The sequence below is a fragment of the Marmota flaviventris genome, chromosome 3 (genome assembly GCF_047511675.1).
Source record: "Marmota flaviventris isolate mMarFla1 chromosome 3, mMarFla1.hap1, whole genome shotgun sequence".
In the NCBI taxonomy this organism is placed as follows: domain Eukaryota; kingdom Metazoa; phylum Chordata; class Mammalia; order Rodentia; family Sciuridae; genus Marmota; species Marmota flaviventris.
Genome location: NC_092500.1, coordinates 167903294 through 167917811, shown reverse-complemented (window position 1 = coordinate 167917811; position 14518 = coordinate 167903294). Strand labels below are relative to the sequence as shown.

Genomic DNA, 14518 nt, shown 5'->3' with positions numbered 1-14518 from the left:
GCACAGGTGAGGGACTCGGGGAACCAGGCTGAGGAGGGTCTGTGGGAAGAACTGGGTGCTTATGCTGCATTTCCCATCCCTCTTTCCAAATGCATCCCCCAAGGTCTGTGGCTGGCAGTGTCTCTGAGTCCGAATCCGAGCCGGCTACACCCACCGGACTCAGCAGGACACCAGCACCCTACAGGCGGCCCAGGGTGCCTCCTACTCCGGGGCGGGTGCCTACCAGGACGTTGACGGTGCAGCTCATGCGGTTCTCCTTGCTCTCGTCGTGCATGACGATGGTTCTGTAGTCCAGCAAGTTCTCCAGAAGGCTGCTGACCAGGAGGGCAAAGACCTCGCCAGAGCTGGAGAGGTATTTGTGTTTCCGGCAATGTTCTAGGAGCCTAGAGGGGCAGAGTCAGAGACAAATGTCCTCATTCCACTCTTGTCACTCTAGTGTCATTTGTGAACACTCACCACGGTCCTAGCACTAGGTGGCAATAGGCAAGATGACCCAGGATGCTGGTGAAGGGGACGCCCACCCCCCGGGGAGCTCCATCCTGTCTTGGTGGCCTTGCTTGGGCTGTGACTGTTTACTCAGGACTTAGTTCAACTACCCCCATCACCTAGAACCCAGCCCACAATATCCTCCTTTGAAGGTCGGTTTGTGTGTGTGGTTTTTTTCCGTCGATGTTGCAGAAACGGAACCTTTGCCCACAAGGCTCTTGTATGGGGTCTTGTGACTCATGAAGGTGTCTGAGACCATCTTTCCTGTGTCTTTATTCTTCCTAACACCTGGCACCTCATGACATCCTGGAAAGCTATGGATTGACGTCCAGCTCAGAGGAGGTGTCTCACTTAATCCTAACAAGCACACGGCACTTCCAACAGGAGTGTTACTTTCAGACAGGAACGCAGAGCTGTAAATCAGACTGGGTAAAACTTGGGGTCTAAACCTCTCCCTTTGGGCCCAGGTAGAACAAAGTTCTGGCACTTCTTCGATTAGAAATTTAAAAGAGAATTAGGAAAAAGGGAGAAACGGTGAGGAAATGCGTTCTAAGAATTAGTCCAGGCTTTAGGATTATTCTGGGCACTGCAGAGTTTGAAGTCATATTTTCCTGAGCTACTTATCCAGAGAGGACAAAGAAAACAAAATATAATCTTTACATGAAAAGACAGCGTTAGGAGTTTTTTTTTTCTTAATGAGTTTTTTAGTTTATCATGTGGAAATACTGTATGTTTCTATGCATATGTAACTTCTCAACTTAATTCATGAGATCAAAATTGCGTAAGTCATAAGCCAGGAGGATTGAAGGTCAGAGAGAGCTAATGGAAACAGGAAAGAGAGCACCAAGAGGGCTTATCACCACGAAAAATAAACCAAGGAAGACTTCCTGTTCCTTAAATCTAGGCTATCTATCAATCCCATCGTACTTCTGAGTATTCAGTGTGTTGGTTGCTTAGGGAATCTTTAAAAAAAAAAAAAAAGAGTTGGGAGAGCCCGTCCCCAAGCTCAGCCTCATCCACAGAACTCCCATCACCCAGGGAAAACCCAAATGGCCTAGAGGAGAACTTAGGAGGTGACACTGCTGGTCAATGTTAGGAAGTGCAGAGGACAGGACCAATCAAGTCAGGGTGGCCCAGCCCTGAACGGTGGGAGGATCTGTAAGTAATAACAACAACAACAGAGCAGGCAGCCAGCGCTTTAAATAGATGCTGTGCTGGGCACTGTCTCAATTATGTCTCATTTAGTCCTAACAACAATACTTAAAAAAAAAAAAAATACTGTTTTTGTACATAGAAAAAGGAGGTGTTGGTTGGTTTGATCCCTGGGCCCAAAACTGAACTCCTAGTATGTAGTGAAAATAGGATTTGAGGCTCATTCTCTCTAATGCCCACTTTGGTGGGGTTTTAACCACATGTACACTCTTTTTCTTCTTCTTCTTCTTTTTTTTTTTTTAATTTTTTAAAAAATTTTCTGGTACTGAGAATTAAACCCAAGGAGCACTCAACCTCTGAGCCACATCCCCAGCCACTGGGATTACAGGCATGCGCCACGGTGCCCGGCTTGTTTTTTATTTAGAGACAGGGTTTCACTAAGTGGCTTAGGGCCTAGCTAAGTTGCTAAAGCTGGCCTTAAACTTGTGATCCTCCTGCCTCAGCCTCCCTGGCTCCTGGGATTTCAGCACCCGGCCTTTTTATTATTCTTTATAAAGGAGAAAGAATAAAGAAAGCAAGAGGTGACATGAGTGTGGAGGTGCATTCTGATGAAGGAATGGATGTGCTCAGTGAGACAGAGGACGGGGCAGTGGAAAGACCAAGCTGGCTGCAGTTATAACTGCTTTATTCTCTTTTTTTGGGGGAGGGGGAGGGATGAGGTAACTGAGCATTTGGGGATGTTCCAGGGGCACTTAACCACTGAGCCACATCCTCAGTTTTTTTTTTTTTTTCTTTTTTTGAGACAGGGTCTTGGTAAATTACTTAGGGCCTCGCCTAGTTGCTGAGGCTGGCCTTGAATTTCAATCATCCTGCCTCAGCCTCCCCAGTTGCTGGGATTACAGGTATGGGACACCAGGCGTGGCAACTGCTTTGTTCCTAAAGGTCACTTATGGGGCATGAGGTATCAAGTGGACCTTGAAATGTTTTTCCTTTAACTGTTTGCTTTAAAGCCATAATTAGAGGTGTTAACATTTCTGCTGAGGTTCAGAAATACAAATTCTGGCAAAGAGCCACAGCTACGTGCATCTCCTCCTCTCTCCCATCTGTTCTGTTCTCCAGCTCGAGGCTGGTCAGGACAACACAGGCATTGACTCGCACGAGATGGACAGTGTCACCGGTGGGTGCCCTCCAATCTGTCAACTCACCAAGGACCACTGGGGGGTGTGACATAGAGATTCTGAGACTGCTTGCCTGCATTGCATGCAGCAGAGACCCTGCCCTTCCCCGCTGTCAAATGGTGCCACCAACCCGAGGTCCTGTCTCGGAGATACTCACAGTTTCTCCAATAGAACCTTGTATTGTTCATCTCCTCGGCCACCTTCTACCTCTTGATCCAGCTTGGTGATCAACTCATTCTCAAACTGCAAGCAGAGTTGGAATTCACAGCAGAAAGTTACGTCCTTCGGAGAGACCTCGTGAGATACCTGGCTCATCTTCCTAGACTCTGGCCCAACCCTTTTACTGAACTGTGGATTGCTTACGACGTGGACAGGAGAGGATCCCATTCCAGACATTCATGAACACTGCACCAGGGAAGTCCAATACTGCTTTGTCCATTGCTTTACCCTTGCCATCCACCCCCTCCAAAGTCTGAAATGTTATTTTCTGTTACAACTATGCATCTAAAAAAGCATTATGATTCTAATTTTCTTATCTTTTTTTTTAATTTGTTTTTTGGTACTGGGGACTGAACTCAGGGGCACTCGACCACGGAGCCACATCCCCAGCCCTATTTTGTATTTTATTCAGAGACAGGGTCTCACTGAGTTGCTCAAAGCCTCACCATTGCTGAGGCTGGCTTTGAACTCACAATCCTCCTGCCTCAGCCTCCCAAGCCACTGAGATTTCAGGCCGGGCTATAAGTCTTGCTAATGGGACTGCTTTTGCTGATCTCTGTAGATGCAAAAATCTCCTTTTCAAGTTAATACACTGTAGAAAAGGAAATTGAGGTGTAGACTAAACACTGGCAATCTCAAGTTCTCACAGCCACAGATAACAGAGCAGGGCTGGGTCCGCTGCCTCTCCCCTCAGCTGTCCCATGATAGGCAGGACAGGCAGGTTGTGTCCTCTGCATTATTCTCAGTTACACAGCAACAGACAGGTCTGAAATGCAGGAAGTCAAGTTTTCCTTCCCCAGAGGCAGAGTGCTTTAGGATAGGCAGCAGGGGCGGGCTGCTGTAGGACAGGAGGGGAGACGGGCTGCTGTAGGACAGGAGGAGAGGCAGGCTGCTGTAGCATAGGCAGGAGTCAAGAGAGCCCTTCTGGGCTCTGGGCTGGAATGTTGGATTACATCTCCGATCACTTGACACAATGAAATGTAAAAGGAATTTTTAGATCAACGCTGATCTGTATCACTCAGGCTATGGCTTTTCCGTACAGAAAGAAAATAAGTAAGAGCTGATTTTAGGTGCATTAGTAGAATTCCAGTCCACCACTCCTTACCATATGGAAATTGCCATTTCCACTGAAATTGAACTCACACTGCATCATATCAAAGAAAATGGGGATGGTGGCTTTTCGCAGCTCCACTTCGGGGGTCAGGGTGACTTCCAGAATGGGACCCACCATCGATGGGATGAATTTGATTTTGTGGGGACCTGAAATAAAGGTAAATGAGGATATGAAACAATCACTTTGCTATTAAGTCGAGCGTCATAATCTTCCTCTACAGGGCCCATAAGAAAAGAAAGAGCGCATGTGGGTAAGGCACCTGGGTGTAGGAGTGAGGGATGAAATACTGATGAACTGTGGATGCCATAGGAACAGAGGGCTCGTCGTCAATGTGCCAGCTGAGGTGAGGGTGCGAAAGCCACAGGAGAGCTTTTACCTCCAGGCACACAGGACATCTCAGGACCATTTGAATTAACATAGGAGTCCACTTGGGTGCTTATCACAATGGAGCTGTGCTGGGGCCCGTTCAAGGTCAGACACTCACCCAGGTTATACCACATGTCCCGGATTCTAAAGCCGATTTCCTTCCTCATGTCCCCATATCTAGGAAGAAGACCACAAACGGAGAGGAGGAGTTGCAGGAGGAACGGGTTGCATGCAACAAAGTCACTCCTGAGTCTCTAGCGGGCACTGGATCAAGGACCCCTCAGACTCCACAATCTGCAGGTGCTCAGGCTCCTTATATGGAAGAGCACAGTATTTGCACATAACTATACACATCCTCCTGCACACTTCCAAGTGTCTCCATATTACCAGTAAGATCTCGTACCGTGTAAATGCTGTGCAAATACTGGTTATAGTGGATGGCTTGGGGAATGAAGACAAGAAATACATGTTCAATACAGGTGTAATTTTTCCCCCCAAACATTCTTGATCCCTCTGTTGGGGGATGCAGAACTCACAGACACAGAGGACTATGTGTTTAATGGTGAGGGGAATAAAATCAGCCTGTGCTCCTTTGGGTCACACATGAGACATTGACCCTGTAAGAGAGGAGGGCAGTACCGAAATCAGCCTCCAAAGAGAAGTGAGCCCCATGGAGGACAGAGGACTTATGGCCAGAAGGAACCAAATGTAAGTGCTGAAAAATAACTAAGAAGGTGAGATGAGCCGGGCGCGGGGGGCGCACGCCTGTAATGCCAGAGGTTCAGGAGGCTGAGGCAGGAGGATTGTGAGTTCAAAGCCAGCCTCAGCAAAAGCAAGGTGCTAAGCAGCTCAGTGAGACCCTGTCTTTAAATAAAATACAAAAAAGGGCTGGAGAGGTGGCTCAGTGGTGGAGTGTCCCTGAGTTCAATCCCCGGAACCACCCTCCCACACAAAAAAGGGTGGGGTGTGTGGCTCAGTGGTTAAGCACCTCTGGGTTCAATCCCTGGTACAAAAAAGAAAAGTGAGATGAACAAACTGATTTCAGGGGAAAGAATGATAAACACTCAACATAAACTAATAAAGAGGAAGGGACGTGACGGGGGCTTGCCAACAGGCTGAGGTACATAGTCATCCTGAGGGGTAATGTACACCTGTATTAGCATGTTCTTCAAAGTTCTCGCCCTGGGAAGCGGCATTCTCAGGGCAATAGAGCCCAGGAAGGGGGAAAACCTGTCCTTGGGGGGAAAAACCCAGAGCTTACTGCTTTTATACAGATGGTGCAGATAGTCATACAGCTCACCAGCAGATCCTGAGGAGGAGCAGAGAAACCCTGGTCTAGGCAGTGACTCCCAAGTGATTAGGTGATTCTTGGGTGAAGGCCAAGCCCATCCTCCTGGAAATCTTTGAAGAATTCTTACGCCTGAGGCTGCCCCACCCCACCTACCACATCAGAGGCTGGGGGCTGAAACTCGGAAATGGGGTAGCTCCTGATATTTCCTGGGAACACTCAGACTCACAAACCATCCTGTGGTCGCTGCTCTAGACTATTTTAGTGACGCTTTGATTGCCCCAACATTTTTTATTCAAATTCTTCCTTTGTAAATGCCTTCATAAGCCCGCATATTTTCTTCCTTTTATCATTGGTGCATTGTAGTAATGGAACATAATAATGGAACTCACTGCAACACATATTAGTACATAATATAAATTTGGTCATTTTGATGTCTAGTAAGAAGCCACTATTTTTTTTTTAAAAAAAAATCACATTTAAAAAATTGTAACTATTCCATCTAACAAAATGCTTGACCTTATTTTATTATTAAAGTTAGATGAGCCTATGTCATCGAGATTTGGGATTTAACAGACAGAAGTATCACTATTCCTATTGTTTAATACTTCCGCTGATCCTACTTTAAGAAAGCTTGAAACAAATCCTCACATTTCTATAACTTTAATATAACTGGTTTTATTCCCCAAATTTTATCTTTGCCCTTATACACACATGTTTTTACATGGTTTCTATTCACTGTCATACTTTTTTTTTTAACCAGAACCAGAATCATTAATCCTAAGTAGCCTTTTTTTTTTTCTTTTCAGACTTGCAATCAAGTAACTTCACTTACAGTCACTGAACCCAAATCAAATCCATCCCTTAAAGAAGTTACATTGTTACTTAAGACATTCTAAAGCAAGTGATCAAGGGATGGAGGCAATAAGTGTTTCCCCTTGGGGAAATCAACAAAACAGGTCATACTGTAATCTTTTTCTTTCTTCTTTCTTTTTGGTGTGTGTGTGTGTGTGTGTGTGTACGTGTGTGTCTGGGGATGGAACCCAGGGGTGTTCTACCACTAAGTTGCACCCCTAGCTGTTTTTATTTTTTAATTTGAGAGAGCGTCTTGCAAAGTTGCCTAGGCTGGCCTTAAAGTTGTGATCCTCCTGCCTCAGCCTCCTGAGTCACTGTATATTAAAGCACAGTCCTGTTGGATATGGTGGCACATGTCTGTAATCCCAGCAGCTTGGGAGCTGAGACAGGAGGACCACAAGTTTGAGGTCAATCTCAGCAAGTAAGTGAGAGCCTCTCTCAAATTCTTAAAAATTTAAAAAGAAAGGGCTGGGGATGTGGCTCAGAGGTAGAATGCCCTTGGGTTCCATCCTCGGTACCACCAAAAACAAAAGCAACCACTAAAACACAGTCACTACCAACCTCAGTTGTTTTAGGAAGGAAACAGAAATACAGAAATGTTAAATAATTTGCCTAAAACCCTGGATATTCCAACCAGGGGAAATGGATATAAAATTTCAAATTTAAATAAAAAATTCCTCAAGTCACTCTTAAATTATACTGCTTTGCCTTTCCAGGATCTAAATTAACTCGAAACAGACCAGAGACGAAGACAGCGAAACCCGTCCCTAAATCTCCCACATTCCTGGACCGGAGTCCATTCTAAATTCCAAGCCAGAAATCTGGAATTTCAGGCTGTTGGCTTCTTGGCTTCTCTGATGAAGTGACAGTAGGTGACTGTGCCAAAGGGATTCCCTTGTGAAGTGGAAAGAGGCCCTGCACCTGCAATTCAGATGAGCTGCCAGCAGATGGCAGCTGTTCCTGGGCCCAGGAGAACACAGGGCACCTTTCCAGGCAGATGATTGATGGGAATGTGAGGAAAAAAAAAAAAAAATGTGACCCGAGGGAATCTGAGTTATCAAGTGACTAAGACCTACCTCACCATCACTACCCTTAGCGACTACTATGGGTAGTCACTGAACACTGTATTCCTGCAGCACCCAAAGTACAGCTCCGAATGTGCACAGAAGAATCGCCTTTCCCTTCATCGCCAAGTTTACAGGGACACTTACTTTTTTACAATTTTGTTGCGCTTGGCTTGTGAGAAGGTTTCCAGCTGAAGGGACTCATGGGTGAGAAACGCTACCGCCAAATGGAAGTAATTGTTCCAGAGCTGTTCAACATTATGTGAGCACAAAGAAATGGAAAATAACATTAGTGTGGGTCATACTAAAACAGACACGTGGCAGAAAGTCAGTAACCAGGGACTCATGAAAAAGTAAGATCCACAGGACTTTTAGTTCTCTCTTGGGTTTGACTCCATCGTAAAAGTATTAAGAGTTAATATTAAGCTCTCCCCCCAACCCCACCATTGCCAATTCAAACTTTTACGTTCTTCTTTGCTCCTGGGATAGGGAAAAAGTACTGCCAAGAGGTACACCTATTTATAGTAGGAGGTTTGGCAACATGTATCAAAAGCCCTAAAATTGTGCCAAACATCTGAACTCGCAAATACTTTCAGGACTTCTTCCTGACCAAATAACTATGGAGAGTTAAAAGTATTTAAAACAAGGAAGGTCACCACAGTGCTGTTTAACATAACAGAAAATGAAAACAACCTACATGTTCTCAGGAAGAATTTGGTTAAATAAATCATTAACCGGCCATGTAGTGGACTGCATTCAGCTGTTAAAACTACTGCAAAAATAGTTAACATCATTGAAAAAATGATGAAGTAAAGAAGTAAAGAAAACAAATTAACAGGTCCCAGAGCACGGCACAGCGCGAGTCTGTTTTGGTGGGTATGTATGTGCGTAAATATAAACGTAAGGCAATACGTATATATACACACGCACATATGTGTCTACTTATATAGATGTATACGCCTGTGTATGTATCCTAACGACTTTCCATGCTAAAAATGCTACTGATACAAAAAAGCACAAGACTCAGAAAAATCACATCACCAACAGAACACAGTCTGGAACACAGACTCTACAAGAGCTGGGACTTGGTGAGCCTTCGCCAGGGACGAGAACACGTAAATATTCTTGATGTTGGTTGGACAAAGGAAAAAAGGCTTTACAACTACTGTGGACTTTCCAAATAGCGCACGTATAAATAAAAAGCAACACCAGAATAGTGCCCATTGAACTGCTGCCTAGGACAGAACCACTTGAGGTGGGGAGTTGTCTAAGCACATTTTTGCAACCACATGCTTGTGTACATTTGTGCCTATACACAGAGGATCACACCACGATGTTAACAGTGAAGGCCAAGCCTGCAGTCATCCCCTTATCCCAATTTTGTTTTCTGAGGTTTCAGTTCCCCTCAGCTAACCGAGGTCCAAAAGTATTAATATTTATTTTGACTCTTTCAAGAAAGAAAAACCACATTTGTATTATAGTATCTCATTATAATTGTTGCATTTACTATTATTTTTGTTAATATCTTACTGTGCCTAATTTGTAAATTAAATTTTATCATACATATAATTATCTATAGGACTCAGGACTCTGTGGCTTCAGGCATCCCCTGGTGGCTGTAGAATACATCCCCCACAGAAAAGGGAGATTACTTTGTTTATATTTTTTTACTTTCTTATTTATTTACTTATTTTAAAAATATTTTTTAGTTGTCTTTGGACCTTTACTTTACTTATTTATTTATTTATTTATATGCGATGCCGAGAATTGAACCCAGTGCCTCACACATGCCAGGCAAGTGCTCTGCCACTGAGCTACAGCCCCAGCCCAACCTTCTTGTTTTTGTGTAGCTGTATTTTCTCAGTATTACTTCTTTACCTTTCTTTTTGTGTATGCTGCTTTTCCAGAAAGAAAAAGCTCCATCTTATTGCAGCTGGAGGACCATGTGACAGGAGTGTGCCCCTCAGGAAAAGAGAGAACCATGGAACCCTTCCCCGGTGACAATGAGGGAGCCGGAGGTGGCCCTTTCCTAGCCGCAACAGTTCTGTTGCTGTGGCTGAGACTTCCAGGGACTTCCAGCAGGTCGGGCGCTCACCTGAAGCTCAAAGCTGGCCTGATCCATGAAGAGTCTGGTGAGGACTTCAGTGAACTGATTGATGGCGCGGAGAAACACCCTGGGGAAGAAAGCACCAGACTAGGAGGTCGACTCCGCCCTTGGACACTTTGCTCTCCATGTTAAAATAAAGCCACACCATCCCAGACTGGCAAGAAAAGGCCATCTGATCTGCCAGTGTCCTCTGAGGCTACGACCGGGCAGAGTCTGTGAAGTTCAGTTTTCCCAACTGACTGGCAGAGTCTCAGCTAGCTGAGGTGACACGCAGGTGGCCTGGGCCCCTGTGTGTGCAATTCATACTCCACAGTGATGCTTCCATGTCTTTATTATTTATGATACTGGGGATTGGACCCAGGGAATTTTACCACTGAGCCATATCCCCATTATTTTTTATTTTGAGGCAGGGTCTCACTAAGCTGCTGAGTCTGGTCTCCAACTTGTGATCCTCCTGTCTCAGCCTCCCAAGTTGCCAGAATTACAGGTGTGCATTACCATGCCCAGAAATGCTTCTCTTTTAGAGTCTAGGGCTTCTGGTGCTGCTTTCCCTCTAATCTGCAGAGTTGGGAAGGGTTTTTTTCTAATCAGACATCAGGACCACGAATGGTTAATAATAATAATCATAAAGTGATTTGTCTTAATTAGCTCATTAAGAAAAATCTGAAGTTCTTTTACTATAATATACATATATATCCCATTCATCTACTTCTATTCAACCAGCATCTGTCGTGGGCCAGCATCTGCAAGGCACTCACTTAGGTGCTGTGTCAAATACACAGCTTCCAGTCTTCCAAGGGTTACAACACCAAGGAGGAATCTTAAACATCTAACTTGAGCCCTGATCCAATAGAGAACGTGAAACAAATTCCATGAGAGGGCTTCAAAGGGGGTACCCAGCATCCAAGGAAGAGAAGACAATATCCAAGCCAGAAAGGCCTGCACTGGGGGTAATGGTCTTAGGTGTTGGGAGGGAGGTTGAGAGGTCGTGGGGAGGACACTGACATGGAGGGAGCAGCAGAGGCAAAGGATCACTAGGAGTATGACAAGGAGACCGGTCCCCACCAAAGACAGCAGAGACCCTGAATGGGGCAACCCTGAAGCCCAGGTGAAGTGGAGCTCCTGGCACGGACGTAGGGTCACAGGAGCAGGAAGATAGGACCGAGCACAGAGACGGACCAGCACTTCCCCGAGCCCCCACACAGCCGGGGCAGAGCCAGGCCTCCGGGTGGGCCCCAGGTCCTCACCTGCTCTGCGTCATATTCATCACCACCCAGTCTTTGGCATAGACGTTCTTCCCGATCAGATCCTTGAACATGATAAAGGTTTCCATGAGGAAGTCCTGCGGAGAAGCAAGGAGGGACAGCTGGGGAAGACGGCTCTTTCATTGCCGCTCCCCCAGCGTGTGGACAGAAGAACCCACATCAGCACCAGTCCTTCCTCGTCCCAGGTCACTGCCTGTCCTACAGGACTGAGGGACAACGATGCGTTCTCAGAGCAGGCTACCATATGAGGCGATTTTTGCACTGCATGATTCTATAAGGAAAACAAGGACAAAAAGGTCGTCCACGTTTTACAAGTGGTGTGCCTGAGGCTGACACATTAAATGACCTGTCTGAGCCCAGAGAACCAGGAAGCAGGAGAGCTGCAAGGGACCCGGGGCTCGCGGACCCCACGTTTCCAGCTCTTGTTTCTCTTTAGTCCTCATCTGGCATGTGCTGTCTGGAAATAGCTCTCCTGCTTAAAAATGAATTGACAACTGTGAGAATATGGAAACTTCGGACAGATGGGAGTTCAATTCTTCCTTGTCCTGGTTAGAACAGATCAGAAGCACTGCACCAAGCAGCAGTTACGAGCCTTCCAGCTGCAGAGAGGTTCTCATGTGTAGCCTGGAAGAAGAGCCCTGCACAGCCCCTACAAGGAGATGGTAATGGTGGCTCATGATAACTGGAATAACTAATAACTAAGTAAACACAGCACAGAGCTCTTCTCATCCAAAGGTGGTTGTGAGCAAAAAGGAATTAAAAAAAAAAAAAGCAATAAGACTAAAAGGCAAAGCTATCAAGTTTTGAAAGCACTTCCATTAGACCCATTTAGACCTTCTGCACTGGGATCCCTGAAATGAAAATCCAGTTTGCATTCTCGGGCACTAACCCACAAGTCCCACCTTTGAAGCACACTGCACTGCAGTAAGGATGTGGTGCTTGAGAGGCACTAGTGGTTGAACCCAGAGGCACTTAACCACTGAGCCACATCCCCAGCCCTTTCCTGTACTTTAAGTGGAGACAGGGTCTCACTGAGATGCTGAGGCTGACTTGGAACTTGCAATCCTCTTGCCTCAGCCTCCCAACCTCTAAGATGACAGGCGTGCACCATCATGCCCAGCTATTTCTAAAGACATTTTTCTAAGACACTGGTTAATCTGCTAGTTTCCTCTACTCTTGATGTCAGTGGCATACAAAACAGGAATGATTCTGGCAGGAACTTGCTGTGTTTTTGTTTTATTTTTTTGCCCTGCTGGAAGTTGAACCCACAGCCTCAGACACGCTAAGCAGGTGCTCATGCACCACCGAGCTACAGCCCAGCCTCGTCTTGCTGCACTCGATTTGATCTTCTGGTACAATAATGAGTCAGGCCTACCCATCCTCAGTTCTGGAATTTTCCATGAGTTTACCATTTTTTTTCACCATACGTGATCAATGCTTCTACCCATTTACTGACCATTCTGTTATTATTATTATTATTTGGTTCAATAAACATGATTTCTTGGTTTGTGATGAAAATGGAAAATGGATCAACTGGAGATGCCAGTTATCTGCACCCGACATGGTCTACGCTCAGCTCTTGGTCATCACTTCATACAGCAAGACTCCCAAGACCTCCAGCTGAAGCCCACTGCCAACGCGTTCCATGGGAATTACCCAGAAGAGAGCAGGAGGGTGACAGCCACTGGGAGGGAGAGAGGCAGGGGAAGAGCTCTCCATCATCTCACACAGAGGAGATATGCCTGGTTTCTTCCTGCAGAAGCACGGAGTCAAGCTATGAATTTAGAATGTCCTACCTGCTTTCTGAAGAAAATTTGGAAAAAAAAAATCACTAAAATATATTTGTTAATTTATTTTATGTCCCAAGAATATTAAAATTGTTATTATAAGTAGCCACTCTTCTCAGGTGTTGACCACTATACAATCATGGTGAGTAGCCAGAATTCAAACCTGAGGGCTCTCTCTAAATCCAAGAGGTTCAGGCAGCGTGTGAGGACTCTCGGGTACATGTCCTACCCCCTTCTTCAACTCCACCAAGGACAGAGAGCAAGAATCAACTGTGCTTTTCTTCGGCACTGTGGGCAGCCACAGAGCCCTGGAGGTGGGAGGGAGGAACACCCTGGTCTGGTGACACTCGGTATCAGATACTTATCTATTTATTTATTTATACCAAATATAAGAGGTCTCAAGTTACTAGGATGAGGTGAAGACAACTTACAGTGATGTCTTGCCTGGTCTTGAAGGTGCTGATGTAGTGGCTGTAGTGGGTGTCGTCCATCTGCCGCAGGATAGCAATCATGCAAGCCACAAAGCTGCCCTGGAGGAAGAAGAAAGGACAATCCAAGGCTCCTCAGGCCACCAAATGACCGAACAAGATGAGGACAACCTGGACTCTGGTTTTCCCAGCCCCATGACCTCTGACCCTAATGAGCTGGAAACATGCTGCTTCCTAAGGATCAAGGGCACTTGGTTTGAGATTTCTCCTTCACGCTACCTCCTTCCAGGTAGAGCTGGAGAGATGGAAGGGCTCAGGCTCCCATCAGCACCTACAGCTTTGAGCTTGTAGCATCCTGAAGGTCAAGGGACACCGATTTAAGATCTCGGCTAGCTCACCAACTAATTGTGATACCTATGGGACTTTCAGTTTCTTGCTGAGACTGGGTTGTAGTACAGAAGTCCATGGAGAAATGTTGGTAATAGATCAGTTAAACAAATCTGAATATGGAGAAGACTAATAAGAAAAAGAGGGACAGGTTGAGCATTCCTCACTTGAAAATCTGAAATGTTCCCAGGAGTTTGGGATTTTGGATCCCACTGGAATTTGGATTTTTGGATTTAGGATGCTCCACCAGTAGAGTCTATGCAACTGGTTAAAAATCCAAAACCAAAACTCATCCCAATCTTTGGGTGGTGGCAGGTACTGGGGATTGAACTCGGGGCACTCGAACACTGAGCCATATATCCTCAGCCCTATTTTGTATTTTATTTAGCAACAGGGTCTCACTGAATTGCTTAGTGCCTTACCATTGTTGAGGCTGGCTTTGAACTCATGATCCTCCTGCTTCAACCTCCCAAGCTGCTGGGATTACAGGTGTGCACCACCTTAACCGGCTCAACTTCCTTTTAAGCACATAAATGATTCAACTTGTTTTCTTCTTATTATATTATTTGGTACCAGGGATTGAACTCATGGGACTTAACCACTGAGGCACATCCCCAGCCTTTTTTTTTGCATTTTTATTTAAAGATCGTGTCTCACTAAGTTACTGAGGCTGGCCTTGAACTTTCAATCTTCCTGCCTTAGCCTCTAGAGCTGCTGGGAACACAGGAGTGCACCACCACGCCCAGCTCTCGGTGTTATTTTCAACTTTTAACAGTACATGAAGAGACAGATTAGTTAAGCATGCATTTTGTTTTTGATTAA

At 45.5% G+C, this 14518-nt stretch overlaps 1 protein-coding gene across 3 annotated transcripts in view; it reads right to left on the bottom strand.

Annotated features, from left to right (window-relative positions):
- Nucleotides 1-14518, bottom strand: part of Dock5 (dedicator of cytokinesis 5) — a 189478-nt gene that overhangs the window by 38784 nt on the left and 136176 nt on the right. For all 3 annotated transcript variants that reach the window (XR_011707190.1, XM_071610584.1, XM_071610585.1), the window contains exons 28-35: nt 13313-13411; nt 11077-11171; nt 9818-9896; nt 7870-7970; nt 4634-4692; nt 4141-4295; nt 2974-3059; nt 224-383 (exon numbers count right to left, since the gene is read on the bottom strand). Coding sequence is in view for 2 of the 3 variants with exons in the window: in XM_071610584.1 (XP_071466685.1) it covers nt 224-383; nt 2974-3059; nt 4141-4295; nt 4634-4692; nt 7870-7970; nt 9818-9896; nt 11077-11171; nt 13313-13411 (834 nt within the window). In the remaining variant the exon portion in view is untranslated. The remainder of the gene's footprint in view (nt 1-223; nt 384-2973; nt 3060-4140; nt 4296-4633; nt 4693-7869; nt 7971-9817; nt 9897-11076; nt 11172-13312; nt 13412-14518) is intronic.